The 24,999-nt window shown below is 42.8% G+C and overlaps 1 protein-coding gene and 1 pseudogene across 1 annotated transcript in view; both read left to right on the top strand.

Moving 5' to 3' along the window:
- The window catches only part of LOC126413103 (lactase/phlorizin hydrolase-like), a 233,745-nt gene that overhangs the window by 61,808 nt on the left and 146,938 nt on the right, over window positions 1-24,999 (top strand). The window contains exons 9-11 of the mRNA XM_050082997.1: window positions 2,342-2,476; window positions 2,565-2,671; window positions 22,225-22,347. Of these exons, the coding sequence (XP_049938954.1) occupies window positions 2,342-2,476; window positions 2,565-2,671; window positions 22,225-22,347 (365 nt within the window). The remainder of the gene's footprint in view (window positions 1-2,341; window positions 2,477-2,564; window positions 2,672-22,224; window positions 22,348-24,999) is intronic.
- LOC126413441 (5S ribosomal RNA) lies at window positions 15,337-15,454 on the top strand (annotated as a pseudogene).

Here is a 24,999-nt window from a genome sequence, read left to right as displayed (position 1 = left end):
CCGGCGACGTCGACGCACTCTTTTTGTGGGACGAACACAGGCACTGTTAGAGAAAGTGTCACTGGACGAAGTGGAATTAACGACATGAATGTCCATGGGCGAAGGTCCACGAGCCTGAGTGTCCTTGGTTCGATTCCGGCGCGAAGCAAAGGGCCTGGAATGGTTGTGATTGTCTGAACGGAGCTTTTTCTGGCAAACACTTTGAACATGTCCTTTCTTATTGCAGAAAAAGCAAATAGCTTGGCGTGACGGGCAATGTTCACGCGAATGTCTAGTAGCACACCGCGGGCATGATTTCACTGCATTTGTGTGCTGGCGCGGCACACCTGGCTTAGCGCGCGGTGGCAGCTGTGCGGACGTATGCGAGGGCAGTTGACTGGGCCGCGCAGCTCGAGAGCGCCCGGCGGGCCGGTTAATGTTACACACAGCTGGCGAAGTTTCAAAAGATTCCTGAGCACAGTCAAGTGTGTCCTGTCTATCCAATATGTCTATCACTTGTTGAAGGGAGGGATTAACTAGTTTCAAAATTTGCTCCCGTATGCGAACATCAGAAGCGTTCTGTGCAATTGCATCACGCACCATTGTATCTGAATAAGAAAGACCACAGTCACATTCAAAGGCACAGTCCCTAGTAAGTCCTTGCAATGTTGCTACCCACTCCCTATTAGTTTGACCGGCCGTACGTTTTGTACGAAAAAACGTATACCGTTTTGCAACCACATTAACTGTTTCTTTGAAATAGACATCTAATGCAGACAAAATTTCCTCGTAGGACAGAGTTGCTACGTCTCGTCGGGGAAACAATTTCACTATCACACGGTAGGTGGACACACCGACACAAGAAAGCAAAAACGGCTGCCACTCATTACCTTGAATTCTGTAGGCAGCGAGGTGGAAGGCGAACTGTCGGGACCATTCCTGCCACGTCTCCTGGTTCGGGTCGTAGTGCCTAAAAGGCGGTGCAACGGCAGGTTGTGGCTGCGGTAGCGGTGAAGCGGCGGCGGCCGCATCGGTGTGCAGCACACGTTGACCCTGGACGAGCTGTCCAAGGGCATCCGATAATGCCTGCGTCTGCTGATTCTGCAAGCGATAAAATTCGGACAGTACATCTGGCGAAGCCATGACACAAATAAATTAGGGCAAAGCAAAACACAAGATCCTTTGTAGACTCGTCGCCAATGAAGTGGACTGACAAGGCAGCCAGTCCACAGTGACGGGTAGCCGATAGAAAGGCACGCGTACACACTCACGCCGACGGGCGTCAATTCTGGAACAGGATAACTATTGAATGGTAGCAAGAAAAGTACGTAGCTGCTTTATACTTAACTTTATTATTTGATGACTACAGCATTCTTCTTGAGACATTTATACTATAACTCTCAAAGTAGGTAAGGCTAATGGCGCCTTGCTAGGTCGTAGCCATGGACTTAGCAGAAGGCTATTCTAACTGGCTCTCGGCAAATGAGAGGAAGGCTTCGTCCGTATGGTCGCTAGCAATCTCCTCGTACAACTGGGGCGAGTGCTATATCGTCTCTCGAGACCTGCCTTGTGGTGGCGCTAGGTCTGCGATCACACAGTGGCGACACGCGGGTCCGACATGTACTAAATGGACCGCGGTCGATTTAAGCTACCACCTAGCAAGTGTGGTGTCTGGCGGTGACACCACAGAAACTATATTCTGACGACCAGGGCAGGGGCCGATCACGTGTGTCAGTCAGGGTGGGTGCGTGAACCGGGCGCCTGTTACAAAGGCACATACGTGGCAACACTGTTGGTATCCCCATAGTTCATCTGGGCGGTCAGTTGCTCAACAGTTGCACCTCTATTCACCCACACATATTTCCGCACCATAGTGAACCCATGTCATCTATGGTCCATGGTGCACCACATTTGCCACTGTGCCGGTTTTGGACAGTGTCCTTTTGCCATGCATGACGTACCTATGCCACAGTGGGATGTGAACAGTTTATAGACTTAGCCGTTTGGGAACGCTTGCAACCTTGCCTTGAAGGTCATTTATCACACCCACTCGGACTTCGGATAATAATGGCTTACTTTCCACATTACAGCAACGACTGCACTGTTTCCCGCCTCTCCCGACACGCTTTATATACCCTAGTGCTGCCATTGGTCTTCTAGGAATCGTTATTGCACGTTGATGTCGAGCATATGCAGTTGTCACAATAGTGCGACTGGACCTTGTACTTTCAAAGAAAAGACAGGAATTATTGTATGTAAGTAACTGGGCAATGTCAGGTTGTAACTAATCAGGAGATAAAGCTTACAACAAGCTTAATATTATATCTGCGCGTCCATTTTGAAGATGTCTCTCTCCTTTCAGCGATTACCTTGGGGATTTCGGAGTCAACTAAACTGGATTGCCAACGAATACCCAGGATATCAAATCATGATAACAGAGAATGGGCTCTACAATAACGGAGGAAGGAACGACACTGGTCGCATCGCATACTTTCATGTAAGTAGAAATTGCTACAGTAATATAGCAGCCATTTTCGTCTTCAGAGATTCATTTCTCTACCTATAATGTGCTGCATTATTTCTAGGCATACCTTGGAGCTGTACTGGAGGCGATACACATTGACGGTGTTCCGATTATCGGATACACAGCTTATGGTCTCATGGACAACCTGGAATTTAACATGGGATTCACGTGAGCAATTACAATATTTTTATATGCTAAAAGAAAGAACATAGACTATACGTGGTCTGTGAGTAGCGTCTGTGTTTAGTAATCTAAATGTTTTCGTGCCCTGGTTCGACACTCGTCTTTGCTTCAGTATTGATTAATGATCAGCGTTGGTGGCTGAAGCTTTCCGGCATAAGAAGCCATTATCAAAGAGAGGGGAAGAGCGGACAGAGGTTCAGAGCACTCTCTTGTCCTTGTGGTGGGAAACTGCCCCTACAGGCGGAAAAATCATCAAAGATCAACGGCATGGGGATGCAGAGGGCAATGGAAACCACTTTATTAAAGACACATAACGTGTATCCACAGGGCATGTGACCTGTAACTGAAAATGTGTCATGACGAACTCTCCATTGACAAAAGATTCCGGAATAGTTCCCCATTCGGATCATTCGGAGGACACTGGCAAAGGAAAGGTGACCATGAGAAAAAGATCGAATAACCAACGAAGGCTAATGTTTTACTAGTCAGGAATGCATGTCAAAAGCTTTAACGTGACAGGGAACTGTGTTAGGTCTAAGGTTATACTTTCTAATCTTATATTAATTGCTGTTGTAATAAAGTTTACTGCACCCGGAATTGATGAGACACCTGCTAAGTGTAATGAAATCATGGCTAGATCTACAGATGCATCTCAATGTGCGATAGCTGACAAAAAATCTGATAAGAGGAATGCAGAGGCTCCATCTCGATGCAGTAGGGGTCAATGAAGTGAAATGGAAAGACAAGGATTTATGGTAAGGCGATTGTAGGGTAATATGAACAGTAACAGAAAATGGTATAACGGGAGTACGATTCGTTATGAGTAGGTAGGAGAGTAGAGAGAATAGCTAAGTATGCTCTACAGTTGAAGAAGAGTGAACATCTCTAATATGGGCAGCCACAGAAGTTGGAAAGAGAAACGTACGAACAAAGAATTCAAATGCAAAGAAACCTTGAGTAACAGAACAAATACTTCAGTTGATCGACGAAAGAAGGAAGTACAAAAAAATGTTCACGGAAATTCAGGAATACAGAAATACAAGTCGCTGAGGAATGAAATAAATAGGAAGTGCAGGGAAGATAAGACGAAATCGCTGCATGAAAAATGGAAGAAATCGAAGAAAAATGATAGCCGGAAACATGTACTTAGCATATAGGAAAGCCAAATCAACCTTTGGTTAAATTATAAAAAGCAAAGGTGGTAACATTAAGAGTGCAATGGGAATTACGCGGTTAAATGCAGAAGAGAGTGCGGATAGGTGGAAAGCGTACATTAAGGGCCTCTACGAGAGGGAGGATTTGTCTGATGTATTTTATTGTACTGTGTTAAAGCCTGGACCTAGAAAAGACGTAGCCCTCCATGGTTCACAACCCAGAACAGGGCAGAGCAGTCCACCTACCCCACCGCCGCTCTACACCGTATCCAGAGTTACTGTGCGGTTTGGCCCCAGTGGAACCCCCTCCCCTTCCTCCCTTATGTGTACGTGGAAACGGTGTTTGCGCAGCAATCGCTGACACAGTGTAGCTGAGGCAGAATAAGGGGAACCAGCCCGCATTCGCCGAGGTAGATGGAAAACCGACTTAAAAACCATCCACAGGCTGTCCGATACACCGGATCTCGACACTAACCCGCCGGGCGGATTCATGCCGGAGACCGGCACACCTTCTCGCCGGGCAAGCAGCGCTTTACACCGCGCGGCCAGCCGGGCGCTCCTTAATCTGATGTGATAGAAGAAGAAACAGGAGACCCAATATTAGAATTTAAGAGAGCTTTGGAGGGCTTAAGATCAAACAACACAGAAGGAATAGATAACATTCCATCAGAATTTCTAAAATCATTGAGTGAGGTGGCAACAAAACGACTATTAAAGTTGGTCTGTATAATGTATGAGTCTGACGACATACCACCTGACTTTTTAAAAAATATTATCCACAAAATTCCGATGACTGCAAGAGCTGACAAGAGCGAGAATTATCGTACAATCAGCTTCACAATTCATGCATCAAAGTTGCTGGAAAGAATAATATACAGAAGAATGGAAAACAAAATCGAGGATGTGGTAGATGACGATCAGTTTGGCTTTAGGAAAGGTAAACGCAGCAGTTCAGCGGTTGACAATGGAAATAAGACAAAAGAATAATCCAGATGCAGCGATAGGTTTTTTCGACGTGTGAAATGCGTTCAACAATGAAAAATGGTGCAAATGTTCGAAACTCTACGAAAACTAGGGGTACGCTATAGGCAGATACGGGTAATATACAATATGTACAAGAGGCAAGAGGGATTAATAAGAGTGGACGACTAAGAACGATTTTCTTGGATTAAAATGGTGTCGAGGATGTAGTCTTTCACACCTGCTGTTCAATCTGTATATGAAAGAAACAATTGTGGAAATAAAAGAAACATGCAGGAGTGGGATTAAAATGCAGGGTGAAAGGATATCAGTGATACGATTCCCTAATGACATTTCTATCCTGAGTGCAAGTGAAGAAAGATTACATGATCTGCTGAATGGATAGAGCAGTCTAGTGAATACAGAATACGGATTGCGAATAAGTCAAGGAAGTAATAGAAAGCAGCAGAAATGATAACAACGAGAAACGTAATTTCAGCATTGATGGTCAATAAGTAGATGAAGTAAAGGATTTCTGATACCTAGGCAGCAAAATAGCCAGTGATGGACGCAGCAAGGACATCAAAAGCAGACTAGCTTTGGTAAAAAGGACCTTCTGGTCAAGAGAATTCTACTAGTATCAAATATAGGCCTTATTTTGAGGATGAAATTTCGAACAATGTATGTCTGGAGCACAGCATTGTATGGTAGCGAAACATGGTCTGTGGGAAAATTGGAACAGAAGAGAATCGAAGGATTTGAGATGTGGTGGTCTTCACGAATGTTGAAGATTAGGTGTACTGACAGGGTAAGGAATGAGGTGGTTCTGCGCAGAATAGGAGAGATATGCAACATGTGGAAAACACGGACAAAAAGAAAAATGGTTCAAATGGCTTTGAGCACTATGGGACTTAACTTCTGAGGTCATCAGTCCCATAGAACTTAGAACTACTTAAACCTAAGGACATCACACACATCCATGCGCGAGGCAGGATTTGAACCTGCGATCGTAGCGGTTGCGCGGTTCCAGACTGTAGCGCCTAGAACCGCTAGGCCACCCCGGCCGGCGACGAACAAGAAGAAGGGACAGGATGTTAGGACATATGTTACGTCCTCAGGGAATGACTTCCATGGTAGTAGCGGGGCTGTAGAGGAGTAAAACCGCGGAGAATGATGTAGATTGGAATACATCCATCAAATTGAGGACATAGGTTTGAAGTGCTTCTCTGTGATGAAGAGGCTGACATAGGAGATGAATTCGTTTCGGGCCACATTGAACCAGTCAGAAGACATGATCCAAAAAAAAGTAAAACAGAAAAATTGAAGCATATTTACTTATCAATAAAGTACTGGGGCTTCCTGTGAGCTCAGTACAACATAGTGTAAAGTCGATTATTCCACCATTTCTTATTAAAAAGGTCACTTCGTTAGTGGGAGATGATAGAAGATTGGGCACAGAATCACACGAAGTGAAAAAGAGTGACCTGCTCTACATGATTGATTGCATTGGCATGTGTTGGTGTATTAACTAATTTAGCATCCAATATCATAACGTTTACGCCACTACAACGTCAATAAAATATCTTCCGTGGATTATGTGAAAGCCACTAGGGAGTTAGGACGGGTTATAGTAATACAATAAAACGACTATGAAACCGACATTTCGACCATGTGAACAGAGATCATCCTCTGTTGCAGAAGATTTTCTCCCGGACGGGGGCTCCTACCAAAAAGGCCAAGACTTTCGTTGTATGAATAATCTAACTTTTGAAAACTTGTCGGCCGAACAGCCAAAAGGGTTTTATTCGAATTGTCACGAGACGTGTAAGTGTACCTGATTGCAGAAATAAAGTCTATATTTGGACTAGCTGTGACATGCAGGGAGATTCCGAGAACACGTTCCAAACTTTTAGGGATGTTGGCGAACCGTAAACGTGTCTGTCTCAGGTAAGGGCCCGTGGTCTGTAAAGGACCAAATCAAAAGTAATAAGCAAAAATAGTTTTGATGTATCTGACAGTGGAAAATATATGCAGGTACTGTTATTGCTAAGACTGTGAGGCAGGCAACCCCTTGAGCACTTAGATTTTGGGATAATAACTCGACTAATCGAATGCAGATGGCGTGTTGTGTACCGACATGAGCAGTTCTGCTATACTTGTCTGTAAGCTATACAGTGTCTGCAGCGTAGTACTTGCAGTCTGTGTATGAAAGTTGTACTAATGTCTATTAACTCTAACCATGTGGAGTTGTACAAAATGACGAATTTTGGAAAAATTATATTTGTATATGGCTATCAAACGGAAGCATTAGAGAAGCAGGACCAACCAAGCGCTTAGAAGACATCCCGCTCATACCATATTTGTAGTACTGTTCTCATCAGTTGGTACCACTGTCCAACGACCACGAAAGACGACGAACAACACGGAGTTAGAAAATGCAGTGCCTGTTCGAGTGGATGAGGCGCCTCCAACGTAATGTCGCTAGTTGCACGTGAAATGACTGTAGAGAAGTGTGAGGTGAGTATTACCGGAAATGCAGCTATATCCCAGCATCCACAGAAAGTGCGTACTTTGACTCCTTGCAGCTTCGGACGTCGTGTCGTGTTTAGCCGATAGCTCACGCACTGCTTTACAGACGATTCTCACGTTCCAGGGTATGTATTCTTCATTGATGAAGCCTATTTTATCGGAGATAGAATCCAAAAGGCATTAGTCATATCTGAATCAATAAGGGTCCCCGCGCTAGAGTTGGGAACAGCCAACAGAGACCGAGCGGGGTAGCGCAGTGGTTAGGACACTAGACTCGCATTCGGGAGCACGACGATTCAAATGCGCGTCCGGCCATCCTGATTTACGTTTTCTGTGATTTCCCTAAATCGTTGCCGGCCGGGGTGGCCGATCGGTTCTAGGCATTACAGTCTGTAACCGCGCAACCGCTACGGTTGCAGGTTCGAATTTTGCCTCTGGCATGGATGTGTGTGCTGTCCTTAGGTTAGTTAGGTTTAAGTAGTTCTAAGTTCTATGGGACTGATGACCTCAGAAGTTAAGTCCCATAGTACTCAGAACCATTCGAACCATTTTTCTTATGTCCTCTTCCTCCTCCTCCTACATTAACAGGGATCATCATCCAACGTGTGTGCAGGCGTTGTCAATGATTACATAATAGAAACGTTTCCCCTTCCTCCCCGCTGAAATGCTCCAGTGAATAGAGTGTTTATCAGGGTCATACCATCGAGATTCCAGGAACATATCCTACTTGCTATTGTTCAATGGATGTGGTCCCCATATGATAGAGCCCCACTTCACTTTGGACTGAAGAACACCTTTGTCCGACATTCCCTGGAAAGTGGAGAGGCAGAAGAGGTCCTGTTTCGTGGCCAGCACGTTAACCTCAATGAAATAGATTTATTCTTAAGGATCAATGTGGAAAGTCTTGAGTACGAGAGGCCTATAGTGACTAAAAAGCATCTCCTACCAAGAATTCTCGCTTTCTTTGACGCTGTTAACACTACATAGAGGATATTAGAAGTGGTACAACACAACCTGCGCATCGTTTCCATGATTACACTGACGCTGCGGGAACACCTGTTATAAATCTAGCAGTTTTTGAAACTTGTACAGGTAAATGATTTTCAGTACCTCCGACATAAATTGACGTGTGCTGTTACTAGTCCAACACGGAATGTTAACTGCGGGTACTGGTGATTTCTGCTCAGATATTTTGTATGTCATGATAAGGGAACGTAAAGCTAGGCCTTTAGTTTGTGCGCTATGCAGCTTTAAGGGGGAACCTGAGTAGATTTTCGCAAATACTTGTCTAGTCGGTCTTTCCAGGCTGGAGTGCCTTACCTCTCGTTGATACATTCACCCCTCTTCCATGAAAGTATGTAACATCTTCGAGGAATCAACCTGTGTATTATACCTGATGGCTTGTAACATTTCTTTATTGCTTATACATTTTTTTAAACATACTTCGGATGTCTCTATTTATTTACTTATGTTCCGTAACATTTCTCGTATCCTCTAATCATAACAGTCTCATATATACACTGGTGAGTCAAAGCATTACGACCACCTGCTTCCTAGCAAATTATTTCAACTTTGGAAAACAACAGAGCAGTGATTTTGTGTCGTATGGCTTCGACAAGGCCTTAGTATGTGGCACAAGATGCCTGGCGATCCCCTAAATTATAACAGAACTCAATTAGTCTTTGTACTCTCCAATTCCTTGTCCCAAGCCCATATTCTCCTGTCAGCTTTTCTTCTACTCCTTCCCCTACAACTGCATTCCAGTCCCCCATGACTATTACATTTTCATTTCTCTTTGAGTACTGTATTACCCTTTCAGTACCCTTATGTTCGTTCTCTATTTTTTCATCTTCATCTTGCGACGTCGGCATGTATACCTGAACTATCGTTGTTGGTGTTGGGTTGCTGTCGATTCTAACGAGAACAAACCTATCCCTGAACTTTTCACAGTAACAGACTCTCTTCCCTAGCTTTTTATTCATGACGAATCCTAGACCCATTATACCTTTTTTTGCTACTGTTTTTATCTCCGTATACTGATCTGACCACAGATCCTTGTCTTCTTTCCATTTCGCTTCACTGACTTTTACTATAACTAGACTGAGGCTTTGCATTTATCTTCCAGATTTTCTAGCTTCCCTACCAAATTCAAGCTTCTAACATTCCACACGCCGACTCGTAGAACTTTATCCTTCAGTGGATGCTGATTATGAAGGAAAAATTAAGCGGTGGCGGATTTGAGAACCGGGACTGAGAAAGTTTTGATTATGAATCAAAGAACCTACCCCTAGACTACGGGCATCATCGTCGTCTTTAGTTTTATAAAATATTTTTTTCCTAAGAATTTTATTTTTATTATTTATTGTTACTGTTTTTTATGGGAAGCTACGAAATAGTGCAAAATTACCCCTTTCTTGTTGCATTTTATGTCACTGAGAACGTTTATTTTTATTTATGGGTCGTTATGTGAAATATCCCTCCTCCAGAGTGATCAGAGACTGTTTAATTCCTTGGTGATCGTGATTTTATTTACATAATTTATATACATTCCGCACTCTGCACAGAATAAGAAATTTACTGACTACTCTGTTACTATAGTTGATACCGTATAAACTACTAGGTTTGTGATATGTGTGTTTGAGATTAGTTACGAAAGATCGCAATTTTTATTTCCTTTACATGCTTCAAAAATCTGATGATACTGAGTGCATGAACTAACTAAACTATTAGAATCCTATCTTATTCTCCAGCACAGCTGGTCGGTCGGGCGGTATATTTAATTCTTTGTGCTCAAATATTTTCACATAACAAGACCTCCGCCACCTACCTGAAAGGCGCCTAGTTTACGTGTGGGTTGTATTGAAACATGCCCTTAGAAGAATTTTGAAATATGAAACGTCCCCTTAGAAAAATTAAGAATGACTGTCCTAGTAAACTTCTTCGTTATTTGATACAAAGACAGCTGAGTAAAAGTGAACGTACTCAGACAGTTCTCTCTTTCCTCCTTCTGATCATCACTAAACTGATACACAATATCTTGAGCGCAACGCAATCTGACTTTCAAAAATCCCTACAAAAGAATGGCCCTGACTAACAATAACCTATACCTTTCATGAATCACTTAGGCCTACAATACAAAAATCTTCGTTACTCGAATTACTGCAATACAGCGAGCGCCAATACTGCCAGCTAAATAAAAGGTTCAAACAACTGAAGACACTACATACGGATAGGCATGGTTAGCAAATCAAAAATTTTGATCAGGAACAAACAATTTATTTACCTTAATAATGTTCAAAAGTCATCATATATACATATCTATCAATTCATGACATCCATCTTTACAAATTTCCTTTTTCTGGCGGGCACACATCCAGATCGTCCGCTTATAGCAACCTCTCAAACCTCTGGCATCCTTCTCTCCACATCCACCACTGCTGGCGGTTCACCTCCAAGTGCACAATGCTACACGCTGTTCACATCGAATTGCCCAACACTACACAAGCGAATATTCCAACAATGAGTCCAAACAGCCACAGACTGCACACAGCACAGGCAGTAATCTTCATACAGAGCACTACGTGACGTTACCAACATAAGAACCTAAACTGCCTACTTAAAGTATTCCCTCGTCCAACTTCTAGTGATCATTCGTGCGCGTCTCATACAATTTTCGACATTATCTGTGATGTGATTTACATACATTGTGAAAGGTAATGGTCCTATATCAGTTTCCTGGAGCTTCCTAGCAGTTACGTTTATGTCTGAAGCCTTCTGTCCGTTCGGAACTACATTTTGTGCTCTTTTTGCTGGTAACACTTCAACCCAATCATACAGTTGGTCCGCTATTCCGCACGCCCGTATTTTGCTCACTAGGTGGCAGTATGGAAATGTATCCAAAGGATTCTTGGAGTCAAGGAATTAGTTTACCACCTGGACGCTGTAGCTACAGCTTTCTGGGTCTCGTGAACTGACAGATTTAACTGGGGTTTACGCGAAAGTTGTTTCCAGAAACCATGATGGTGCCTATAGACGAGATTTCTGGCCTCCAGAAATGTCACAGTGCCAACGGTCTTGCCGCAGTATCAACACCGGTTCCTGTCAGGTCACAGAAGTTACGCAGTGTTAGGCTTGGGTAGCACTTGGATGGGTGACCGTTCACGTCCGCCGAGCGCTGGAGGCAAGAGGGGTGCACTCATCCCTTATGAGGCCAATTGAAGAGCTACTAGACTGAGATGTAGCGGCTCCGGTCACAAAAGCTGACAACGACTCGGAGAGCGGTGTGCTGGCTACATAGCCACATCCAGTGACGTCTTCGGCTGTGGGTGAAACGGCGATCGGTGACGACTTTTGGGCCTTACGAGGCCTATTCGGACGAAGTTTAGAAATGTCACAGTACGTGAGCACCAGAACACTACATGCTTGTAGTTTTGTGTGTACGACGACCCGTCTTGGACCTGTGGTTTCTTCCAACCATCAGGAACACTCCGTTCCTACAAAGACCTACTGTACACTGCTGTTAGAAGAGGGGCAAGTTCTTTTGCACACTCGGTGCAGCATCGTATACGTTCCCTTCATGAATGATACGTCCAAATAACGGTTGTTGATAAACTGCCATATGAGATATAAATTATATGATTTTCTCGTCGTGGTCATTACGCGCGATGCACTTGGGAGGAATTAATACCCTTGTCCCATTCCTCTAGAATCGTTCGCTCTTAGATTTTCAGAATGTAGCTCTCCATGATAGACTACACCTCTATTGAAGCGTCTGATACTACGGTTTACAGACGTGAGACGTTCACGTGACATAAAGTGTTGCTATTTGTTGCATCTCCAGTATATATTCTATTAATCCATCTTGAGGATCGCAGACGTACGAGCAGTACTCTACAACCGATGGAACAACTGCTATGCAAGCGGCTTCTTTCCTGGTGCAACACATTTCCCTATGATGCGTCCAATTAATTCCAGCATGCCCTCTGGTTTTCCTACAAGTAGTTTTACATTGTCTTCCACTTTTCTTGCTGTGCTCAGTAATTTATCTTCAGTGGCATAATCTAATAGTGAAGAACCTCTATGTCTATTTGTGCGCAGTACGTTAAATTTATTCAAATTCAGGGGAACTATGAGTAGTTGCTTCAATGGTCAGTGCTCCGGAAGTCATTTTGCTTTTCGCTACAGTTTTCTGGTATTGCAACCAATCTACAGACAGCAGCTACGTCGCCAATCAGCCTCTGGGAGCTTCCGACCTTATTCGCTAGGCCCTTTACGCGTATTGTGTAACGCCCCTATAACACGCATCCGTAAAAGAGATATTTTCCACTCCTCGAACGTTCTTCATAGGATTCATTCGTTCCCGAAAATCTCTGTGGCTTGTCGCGTGTGTGGGCGATAACAGCTTCACGCAATATTGAGGGTGTGGTTCTGCATGTGATGACTAGATGTTCCATGTGTTGTCTGTTACAGTCTGCAGTAGTCGGCGTACAACTATCCTATCAACACGTCGTTGCCTACCACACACAGTCCACTCTGGAGTCGCTGCTTCCTCCTCTTATCGAGCTGTTCACGGTTTGCCCTTGACACTGTGGCACTTGAAAAGCTAGAGACGGCCAACTCTTAAGAGATGAAGAGTTCCGTGCGTCACGTTCCCATTAATTAGATATTATCAAACCGATGATATCTAGCTTCTTGTCCAATCTTCTCTCGTCTGTTTCCAGTCCTGACAACATCTCAACCACATGACACGCCCATCTGATCCACCTTCTCCTACAAAGCACGTAACTCTATATCTGTTTCTCATGATGGCCCTTTACTATGTAGTCTACAACCCGGATCAACAGGGTATACAAAAGTAAAGAAGACGACCAGATGACTACTCAATCCATCAAAACGACTGTTTGAACTTAGGTTTATTTAAATGACGATAGAATAATACAGAACTTATTTGAACTCAATATGTTAAATCATTAGGTATAACTTGTTTGTAACAGTACTGCGACTCATTTATCGGCATTTGTGTCACATTAGGTTATCTTGTGTCATTTTCTTATGCGAACTGCATCATAGAAATTTACCGTCGAATTGTGTTTCGATTAGTCACCCGGTTGTTCACATAATCGAAAACTAAACAACACAGTGGAGACACAGATTATGAACGTCGTCAACGGTGCACACACCCCTACAATACTAAACACGATTGTGCATCCACTGACAATACTGGTAGTGTCAAATGGGAAGAAGAGGGTGCAGTAACTCACTGAAGTTGCAAATAGTTATCTGTTGAGTTCTACGGCAGCTGAAGTAATCCATGGTTCAGAGATAAACCTCTTTCAGCTGTATATGATGCTTTATGTTTACTGGAGTATGACCAGATTCGTGATATCAAATCACATTTTCAGGAGAACATGCGTCAGTAAAACATTAAACAGTCTATCTCAAAAGTATTACGATTACTATATCCTAGTGCTCACGCCTTATTGCAATATAGCCAGAGCTGACTGTTTCCTAGCCTGTCAGACGTTGATAGTAGGAAACGAACACCATGAAACTTCCTGGCAAATTAGAACTGTGTGCTGGACCGAGATTCGAGCTGGGGACATTTGCCTTTCGCGGGCAAGTTGGTAGAGCACTTGCCAGCGAAAGGCAAAGCTCCCGAGTTCGAGTCTCGGTCTGGCACACAGTTTTAATCTGCCAGGAAGTTTCATATCAGCGCACTCTCCGCTACAGAGTGAAAATCACATTCTGAAAAGAACACCATGTTTGACGATGCACTATATTCCTACGCAGGTCTCGTGTCCGTAAATGAGCGAGGTCTCCAACCTTCTGCACGGCTGCTACTGACGCCGCACAGTCACCAAGCTATGGTCACCAGGAAGCCATTTACCGAACATCTTAATCTCTCTGAAATATTTATGTTGGACTGGGGCCCAACTGATCATTTAATTTTCATAGTTTAGACTTTCCTCCCGAGTGGTCATTTAAGTTACTTTATTTGGACTTTGCATTCTACATAATTATTTACTCCTGTTAGTTGAGACTTGGCAGTTAAACGATCATTTAACTCTCCTAATTTGGACTTGTATTAAAAGTGCTCGCTTGACTGTATAATTTGGAGTTTGCATCTACGTGATAATTTGGGACGTTGTGTAACTCACACTTCGGTTCTTCATGTGAGCAAACTGTATACACTGTTTGTTAGTTTTGATAGGACTGCCATTGCTAATTACATAGCTACCTGTAGAAACAGTGGAAATTTAAGGAGTGCAATCCACTACTCATTAACAACCATCACAAACCCGTCAAGAAGCAAATATTTGGATATACCTCAAAGGAGTTTGTGAGTACCATCATCTACCTATAAATTTGCTTGTACGACTTACTTCAATGACATAATAATTATTTCTGCTCATTTTTCCAAACGTCAAAATAGATGGCAGTCATTTTCGAGCTTTCACCAGTGAATTAATTTGCTGTAGCAACAGATTTCAGTTGCTTCCGTATATTCCCCACCAATTGTAGAACTATTTCCTTTCCACCTTCCAACCTACCCCCGTCGTACGACAGAGTGGTAACCTGACGGACCTGTAGCCTTCCTCAGCTGCAGCTTGTAAATGAAGGGGCGATGTTTACCCATAAGTTTGAACCACACATCCTGAAGTTATTTGCAACCAACATTTGTGTAAATGGACAATCACTTTCGAATAAATATTCGTGGAATCGTTGCTGATGTAGTTAACACAGGCATCTATCTAAGAGATACTTTCAAAATAACTGAAACCTTGAAAGCCAATATTAATAGAAGATATACCAAATATATCAGAATAACGGCAAACGTTACTCGGATTTTCGATTTATCTATGAAAATACACTTAAACATGGAACTGAACTTTGCAGTACCACTGACATCACAATTCATTAGCCACTATGACTTAAAAGCTATTTTGAACTGTGCCACATAACCAGGGTCATAAACCACACCATTCTTTGTATATTATGTTGGAGGGGGGCAACGGCCTAGCCGCAGTGGATACACCGGTTCCCGTCAGATCACCGCAGTTAAGCGCTGATGGGCATGGCCGGTACTTGGAAGGGTGACCACCCGGGCCGCCAAGCGCTGTTGCCATTTTTGGGGGGTGCACTCAGCCTCGTGATTCAGATTGAGGAGCTACTCGACCGAATAGTAGCGGCTCCGGTCAAAGAAAACCATCGTACCAACCGGGAGAGCAGTGTGCTGAACACACGCCCTACCTATCCGCATCCTCAGCTGAGGATGACACGGCGGTTGGATGGTCCCGAGGGGTCACTTGTGGCCTGATGACGGAGTTTCTTTTATGTTGGTGGGAAATACAAATGTGGATGAAACAGCCAATCGCAATGTACCCGCCATGTTCAGTCTGAATAAATAGTATGATTTTTTTAAAGAACAAGATACCTGAACAGTTGTGAAAAATGACACCATATTTTAAAAAAAGAAACTTGCTGTATTGTTCAAATGTTCATATGTGTGTGCATTCCTAAGGAACCAAACTGCTGAGGTCATCGCTCCCTAAACTTATACACTACTTAAACTAACATATGCTAAGAACAACACACACACTCATGCTCGATGGACGACTCGAACCTCCGGCGGGAGGGGCAGCGCAGTCCGTGGTATTTGCCTATATTGTAGTATTTCCGAAATACATAAGCTTTAACTCTCTCTAACTTCCCCGCTTTCTCTCCCTTCCTACATCAATCCCTTCAGCCCCCCCCCCCCCCAAAAAAACTCTTTCTCATGCAGCTCTTGTTAACACCTACACTCCAGTGTTCGTACCGCGATTGAAGTAAGACACAATGGACGTTCAAATTACATATTTCAACATCTCAGCTACTGAATGAAACATCTTACGCTTACCAAATATCACAATGCTACTTCCCCCCACACACTTAACTGTCAAGATTGATATTTGAAATATGACTGTGAACTCTTATATTAAATGCCTCAATGGTATTTCCATGCGTAAATTGCTATAAGGCCTGTAACTGCTTGTTGGTTAAAATACTATGATGGGCACAGTTATAGCTGACATACAATAAGACATTCCGGATTACCGTCAGCTCCTGGTAGAGTGTAATTAATTTATAACTTATGGCATGATTTTGTAATCTAATATTAATTTCCACAATGCCAATTCCTGTCTAAATTCTTCTATAACCGTACACATCAAGCAAGCTAAGTAACTAGGTAACATTTCATCCCAGGCCTGAATGACAGTGCCTGAATATGCACCATTTCAGAGGTAAGAAGGTAATGCGTCATGTTCTACACTAGAGAAATATAAATGGATCTTAAATCTACATGCCGGCCGAAGTGGCCGTGCAGTTCAAGGCGCTGCAGTCTGGAACCGCAAGACCGCTACGGTCGCAGGTTCGAATCCTGCCTCGGGAATGGATTTTTGTGATGTCCTTAGGTTAGTTAGGTTTAACTAGTTCTAAGTTCTAGGGGACTAATGACCTCAGCAGTTGAGTCCCACAGTGCTCAGAGCCATTTGAACCATTTTAAATCTACATGCATTGATGTTCCACTGGTATTCAACAAACCTACAACACGTTTTTCGGAACTTCAGCACAACACATCGTTTAAAAATATTGCACTTTTGACGATGTGGTGAATATTGGCATTTCGATCGTAGGCACCTTGAGACAATATTACACATGCTATAAAGACCAGACTATGAACACCTGACTTTTTCTAAGATTTTAGATAATGCATCACGTCACCAAGCATGAATTTAGGGAGGAAGAAGGTAATGCATCATGTTCTGGCCTAAAAAATTATAGTCAATCATATTGGCGGGCTAGGATTGCTTCTTATTAGATTTTATTTTCGCCTACTAAAGGTTAAGAACAAAAAACTTTGGAACTGTGGACAGGACGTATGGTCTGAGGGTTTCATACTCAGTTATGAGTAATAATAATAACAACTTCTTGTGGCTCAATTGCTTGGTGCGAGTCTTTCTATTGGGCTCCCCTTTGGCGACTTGGATGTTATTAACCTACCGCAGTTATCTAGTTAAGGTAAGGCGACTTGTAGTGCAATGTCGAATCTGAACCACGTGTTGTTTGTGGTGACTCCTCACATCGTTGAGATCGAAAAATTCGTAGTCCTACCACGACCAGATCCCGCGACCCCTCGTTTTCCTGCCACACGCTTCACTCCTAGACCATCAGGATTGACATGTAGATCGATAGGTTTTTGCAAGTGACTTTGTGGGTATAAAGCAACGCGGCATATATGGCCGTATATTTGACTGCATTTACTTAGAATCTTAAATTATTTACATGACTAATTAACCATAGACTTCAGTAAGTGATATAAATTTCAAAGTATTGCCTCTGCTGCTTTTGATGTTACCCTGTATTCGTCCTACCGGAAATGGTTATCCTCTCATCACTTCACTAATCCCCACTTTATCTAAATAGGGTCTTTGCATTTGTCTTTCCAGACGACCTAGATGCCCTACCACGTTCAGACTTCCAAGTCCCGCCTTTAGAAACTTATCCATTTCTCAGGTACACCTCCCACTGGTCAGTCGTCTTCCGGAGATACGAATCGAGGATTACGGAATCTTTCGCCAATGGAGATATCATCACGATAATTGTGTATCTTCATTGTTTTCGTAGCGTAAAGACTGTTCCATAAAATTTCGAGAGTGAAGTCGCGTAAATTTAGCTTCTTCTTCTAATATTTCAGCTGAATACCGTCCAGCCATCTTCAGAGTGAGCCGAGGTGACTAACGCTCCAGCACATGTTCCGTCCTTTTGATCTCGAGGACCGAACCACTGCGTATGTGGCCAAAAATGAAAATTATGCTGAGTGACATTTCATACCAGAAGATCAGTAAAGACTCCAACCAGGTGGTAAGCAAGACTGCTTTCCTTCTGCACGCCTCTCCCCTTCCACCAGAAGCTGTACGAAGATCGCAACCAAATGGTGCCGTTCCTCCAAGGCTTTATGGATTTCCAAAGATCCACAAGACTGGTGGTCCTCTATGTCCGATAGTGAGTAACATCAGATCTTCAGCCTGTGACTGTGCCAAACACTTAACGTCGTTATTAAGGCCTCTGGTGGGAAAATGCGCTCAACACATAAGTAACTCTGTGGACTTCACTGACAAACTGAAATCACTCAAACTGATCAAATTTGATATGTTAGTCGATTTCGATGTAGTGTCGTTGTTCACAAAGGTTCCTCTTCCGGAATCATTGTCTCTCAGTGGAAATACTTTCGATAAAAATATTTCAGCTTTATTTAAACAGGTTTTGACCTCGACATATTTATTATTCAATAACAAATTTTATGAACAGACTGACGTTGTCGCCATGGGTAGTCCTTTGTCGCCCTTGGTGGCCAACGTTTTCATGGAACACATCAAGAAGAAAGCGCTGGAATCTGATATCTTGAAACCCACAGTGTTTGGGAGGTATGTTCATGACACGTTTGTAGTGCGGCCCCAGGGTGAAGAAAAGCTAAAAGAATTTATAAATCATCTGAATTCTATCCATAGACAAATTCAGTTTACGATGGAAATCGAAAAAGGAGGATGCCTTCCATTTTTGGACGTGTTGGTACGGCGCAAGGATGACGACACTTTAGGATATGCAGTGTACCGAAAACGGACCCATACGGATTTATATTCACGTCTTCCGCAGACGATGAGTACACTCAGAACTCCAGTACACAGAGCACACGTCATTGCTGCCGAGAGCAGTCTGGAGGACGAGCTTCTACACCTAAGAAGAGTTTTTGAAGGCAACGGGTACTGACCACAATAGATAAGCAAGTAAGTACAAATGAAATCAACAGTGGTCACAAGAAAAGCGGAAGAAGACACTGAAAGTTTTAAATCCATGGCCTTTCTGCGATATGTGGGAAGCCTTTCCTCAAATATAGGACGGATGCTCAGGAAACACAAAGTGAAAGTGATTTTTCGCCCTCCACCAAAGACTGCAGCTCTGCCGGGTTCCATTAAAGATGGTTTGGTGTTTCGAAAGCCTGGGGTTTATAAGATCCCCTGTGAGTGCGGCCGTTCATACATCGGACAGACGACACGTACAGTCCAGGAGAGATGCACAGGGCACCGCAGCTACACCCGTCTCATACTACCAAAAATTCTGCGCTGGTGGAGCACTGAATTGACACTGCGCACTCTATGGTGCACGGTAATGTCGAAATTTTAGACTCGATTTCATCTTCCTGAGACTCAGTAGTGAAAGAAGCAATTGAAATTCTGTTGGCGACGAATTTAATTAATAGAGATAGCGGCCTCAGCTTGGACAAATCATGGAACACGGCAATTTCTGCATTTAAATCACAAAGACATCGCTACGGTGCAGCTCTCCGTGACACATCGATATCACCGTGTGGATCGACTGCGCATGCTTATGTTACACCTCGTTGCCGCCTATCAACGTCTCTAGCGCCTTGTGTATCTTTGGCTGCATGCGCAGTGGTGCGGTCTGTGGGTTTGTAAGGACAGAGCAAGTTCTGGAGCTTTAGTCACCTAACCTCATTCCGAATAAGGCTAGACGGTATTCAGCCGAAATATTGAAAGAAGAAGCTGAATTGATGCGGCTGCACGCCAGAAATTTTATGGAAAGATCACGATAGTTTTTCAATCACAAGCCACGTGTCTTGTGGATATAAAAAGAGTGTCTTTAAAGCAGTGGTTTGCATTGCCTTTTGCTTCCTCATGAGGACAAGAGATTGCCCTGAAACTCAGTGCACCCTTCTACCTTGTCTGACAATGAATGTGAGTATATCCTTGTATGAGGAGTCTTTGGATGCAATTTCTGACGGTTTTAATCAAAATTAAACTTTGCCTGGATTCTAATCCCGGATCAAGGGTAATTAGGTTACAAGTGAAGACGGTACGCCTATACCAGGTCATTGTTTGAGAAATGATTGACTGTGTTAAGTTCTGATAGTACGTTAACTGCAGACGGTCCACAAGAAGGGCATTTCGAAACCAGTCACGCTACTAAAAGCATAGTGTGTCCACGAGTTGAGTTGTACCTCCATAACAGTAAATGGCAAATCTTATTAGAATAAGTCACCATAAGAATAAACCAAAACTGAGCTACAGCGATAACAAACGAGCGTTCCTCCATTTATATTTTTTCCGAAGTGCCCCATTACCATACAAGCAAACTTACCAAAGACAATAACTCTGTCTTATTAGACAGGAAAAAGAAATTAAAACGAGTCAACTTACTCCAAAGAGAAAGTATTAATTTACTGAAGAAAAGGAAAATATTAATTCAAATAGCACATTGCGTAAATGAATGGGTCGCCTGAAGGAAGTCATAAGTCTTAATTTACACAGAATTATACTGATAACTTTACCTATTGTGTTTTAGAATGCACCAAAAGCCGGTAACAAGTAGTCTTGTATATGCAGCTAGGAAACGGTATATTATTCAGCTGTAAAAACTATGCATTTTTATAAACTGTTCTGTCTCGGCGGCCGGAGTGGCCGTGCGTTTCTAGGCGCTACAATCTGCAGCCGAGCGACCGCTACAGTCGCAGGTTCGAATCCTGCCTCGGGCATGGATGTGTGTGATGTCCTTAGGTTAGTTAGGTTTAATTAGTTCTAAGTTCTAGGCGACTGATGACCTCAGAAGTTAAGTCGCATAGTGCTCAGAACCATTTGAACCATTTTGAACTATCTGTCTCGGCGTATTGATATTTATGTCTTGGAATTGAACCAAACATAAGGCATGCAATACCACAAAACATTCTCTTGTGCCACGCGGTGTAGCCGTGCGGTCTATGCGCCTTGCGACGGTTCACGCAGTTCCCCCCACTCCTGTCGTTCTCTTGTGAGTTATCCCTTCTTTTACCCGCCTTTGGTTAATAAGGAAAGCTCGAAATCTGAATAAATTTCCCGTGAATACCATGGCATCTTGATGTACGCTAACGGAAAATGAGTTAAGTGTTAAACAACGAGCAAATTTTGTATCTCAACTTGCTTCCTACGTTTTTTACTCACCTTGTTAATTACTACTGACGTGTCTCCAGCATATTCCCCTAGCTCTGAAGCATTGTGGCTGTCATACACCGCGTGGAGTATCGGAGGGAAGGGGCATAATTTTATTTCGCCATTTCACAGTGTCTGTAATATGATCAAAGTTATTGTTGCAGTGCTGCTGGAAGTAAGTACAAGCTGGGTGCCTGTCACATTCTTGTACAGTCTCATCTTGCTGTCTATCTACAACTAACTAGTCGTTTCAGATGTGGTTCTTAACTCAACCAGTTCTTTTAACATATTCTTTGCGCATGTACTACCTGTCTGATGGTTCTGTCTCTTGGCATACTGCAGTATCCCTACCAAAATGAACATGACATTTAACTGTTCAAGGATTTAGGCACGATAACAAATTCATACTGCGAAACACCTAGTAATAAATGTTACCACTTAAACTCTGATGCACGCAACCTAGATATTACATTCAGAAAAATTTCTGTTTGCAGTCTGCATCATAGAGTGGGATTCAGTGTGAAACTATATACACTCGTGTAAAACTATTTAACAAGATATTGGCACTAGTAACGTAAGAAATTTTAAACTCAACTTGTTACTAGACTGAAGTTTGAGCACTCGTTATTAGTTTAGTGTTTGGATGTGCCTAGTGTCTGAATATGTGAAATACGAAATACTATCCCGAGGTTGATAACGATCCCTACACTATTCCTAGATAGTTTCAATCAGTAAAACATACTTAGTTTTGATAGCTTCTGGTCTGTGTAATTGTACTCATACTTTCATCCAATGTTTGTGATAGCACATTTTAGGTATGCATCTATGGATCGTGACATTTGTTTAGGTGAACACTTTCTTGTTTACTATGCAGACGTAAGACTGGGCTGTACGAGGTGGATTTCAGCAGTCCAAACCGGACAAGGACGCCCAAGGCATCGGCCTTCTTCATGGCAGAAGTCTTTAGCAGCAAGCAGCTGCCCGACCCGTACAACCTGTAGGAGGTTCCGCGCTCGAAAAGCGAGACTGATAAGCCATCATATCAACGGACTGTTTAATATGATCTCTTGTCAAATACAGTACTGTTATATGAAGTAATAAATGAATTGTCAGCAACTATTGAACATATATATTTCCAAGCACTGTCTATGTAAATAAATTTCTCCAAATGAGCAGTTGTACCTTGCAGTTTCGGACATGGCTGTCTCTCAGCAACCATATCTACGTCTTAACGGAGAAATAACACAGTCAACCGTCTGAAGTTCTTCATTAGAAGGTATACATACCAAACGCTGGAACACTTTTAATTTTTAATTTTTGACTGGAGCATGCATGCATGCCCACTCGCAATCTAACTTCACAGTTGTTAAAATTTCATTCAGATGAAGACATCGTTCGAGGTGACGAAACCTACGTTAATGTATTAAAAATTATTTGCAGCCTGTTGGCTGTGTTATTTCTCCGCTGAGCTGTACTTTGATCTCTTTCTTCCTTCCACTTTGCTAGGTGCGGCGTGGAGCATCAAGAGCTGACAAAAGCTGCACCCCACTTGAAGTATAAAATTGGGGAAAAGAGAAAAATGTTTAACCAGTCGCAGAGTGGTTACATGCAGAAAATGTGTACACACAGTTTCATTTGCCCTTATTTTTTCACACTCTTACAAAAATCGTAATCTATAAAAAAATATGGGAACACGGCGAAGAACGCATATTTGAGTATAAATGCAGATGTTAGCCAGGCCTGCCGGTTTTCCTGTTCTATTTGACCACGAACGGCAGCTATGCAACGTCTTCGATACGTTGCATGTGTCTGTCGGGGTTCAACCAGTGTTTTGTATAGTGCTGCGACTGCATTATGTTGCAGCAAAGTGAATCCGGACGTGGACAAACTATCTGTGCTCGTATGGTAGGTGTTCCCGTAAGCAAGGTAGACTGAAGATTTATTTCGCATACAAGAGGCCCAGGAAAACGTCGTCCGCTATATCACAACGCGATCGAAAATGCGTGTTGAGTGATCGTGATAGGCAGTTGGTGAAGAGGATTGTGAAGAAAAATCAGAGATGACAACTGTGTAAGACACGGCAGAACTGAATGTCGCACACGCGAACCTAGAAAGCACCAAAACAACACGAAGGGCACTCCATAAGCAAGGAATTCCAGGGCGTGCTGGAATTCCAAAACCATTCATCACTCATACAAGTGCCCATAAGAAGAAAATGTGGTGCCGAAGCAATAAAACGGGGACTGTGGAGAAATAGAAGAAAGTCATTTGGTCGGATGAGTCTTGTCTGACACTGTTTCCAAACTCTAACCGAGATTACGTGCCAAAAGTGAAACATAGGATGTGTTCGTGAGGATTTCAGCAGACATATCATCGTGTTCCATGGGATCCGTGCGTAGTTACCAAGGTTGCATCAGTGACAAGGATTACGTTACCATTTTAACTGATTCGGTTAATTCCACAGTACAATGCTAGTTCCCAATCGCTGATGGTTCCAAGACAACAGGGCTCTTTTCCACCCAGCTTTCATCATCCACGATTGGCTTTGTGAGAAAGACAATGAATTGTCGCATCTCCCCTAGGTACGACAATCACAAATTCTCAATAATATTGAATCTGTAGGTCTACTTTCGTGAGAAGGGTGGGTGATCATTATCCGCTTCCATCATCATTACCTGATCTGGCCACTATGTTGCAGGACGAATGGTATAAAATACCTTTGAAAATCATACAGTACCTATTTTCATCCATTCCGAGAACGTATTGACCATAGTAATGTGTTTTTTTTTTATATTTCTATTCTGTTTGGATTGGCTCGTGTAGGAAATGTCCGACAGGTAACGAGAGGTAAGTGGCTGAAAATATGATGATTACAGAAAAATTCGTTTTATGACCAGAACACATTCCATTAAAACATGTGATTAAATAGACCTAAGTTTATTACATTAACATTACCAACTATTGTAGGAAAATTTTAGTATATTGTTACAAATATTAGCACATCTAATACGCTGCTGATTTTGACACTTGACGCGTAATACCTCTGTCCACAAAAATCTCACAGTTCTAAAAGGAACATATGGGTGTCTTGTGTTTATTGGGCAGAAACAGGTTTCAGAACACCAACTACCAAGAAGGCGTACCAATTCGCCATCTACATCTCAACCCGCTTACATGAAAAGCATAGGCCACCAAGTCTCAACTAGCTGTTAACTTTACCACGTCTATCACAGAAGTGAGAAAGATTCATGGACAGATGCTACATTCTGCTAGGTGGAGGTTAAGAGCGCCAATCAGTCGCATGGGCAGTAACACAGTTTCGAAACTTTTGAGACTGCTTTTTAAAAATGCTTATATTAACTTCTGATTTCTCTGCTGAGCCACACTCGTGACTCTAATCAGCTACTATTTCTCTCTTCTGTTAATTTTAACTATTAGTGAACTACCCTGATTAGGTCTGTCATCTGATTTTGTGAGACAGTATTTGGTACGTAGCGACTGCAAGCTTACTACTGGAAGGATTGATAGGTGTCCTTGCTGCACTCGGAAACCTACCTGCATCGAAATGATGGCTTTTAGAACGACCATTTCTAAGAATGTACGGTACCTTTGATCTGAATGTGGCACTGTTGATAGCTGGTGTCATCGC

Source organism: Schistocerca serialis, chromosome 7, assembly GCF_023864345.2.
Source record: "Schistocerca serialis cubense isolate TAMUIC-IGC-003099 chromosome 7, iqSchSeri2.2, whole genome shotgun sequence".
Classification (NCBI taxonomy): domain Eukaryota; kingdom Metazoa; phylum Arthropoda; class Insecta; order Orthoptera; family Acrididae; genus Schistocerca; species Schistocerca serialis.
The sequence above is the reverse complement of the archived record's forward strand: the minus strand, read 5'-3'. Positions and strand labels throughout refer to the sequence as shown.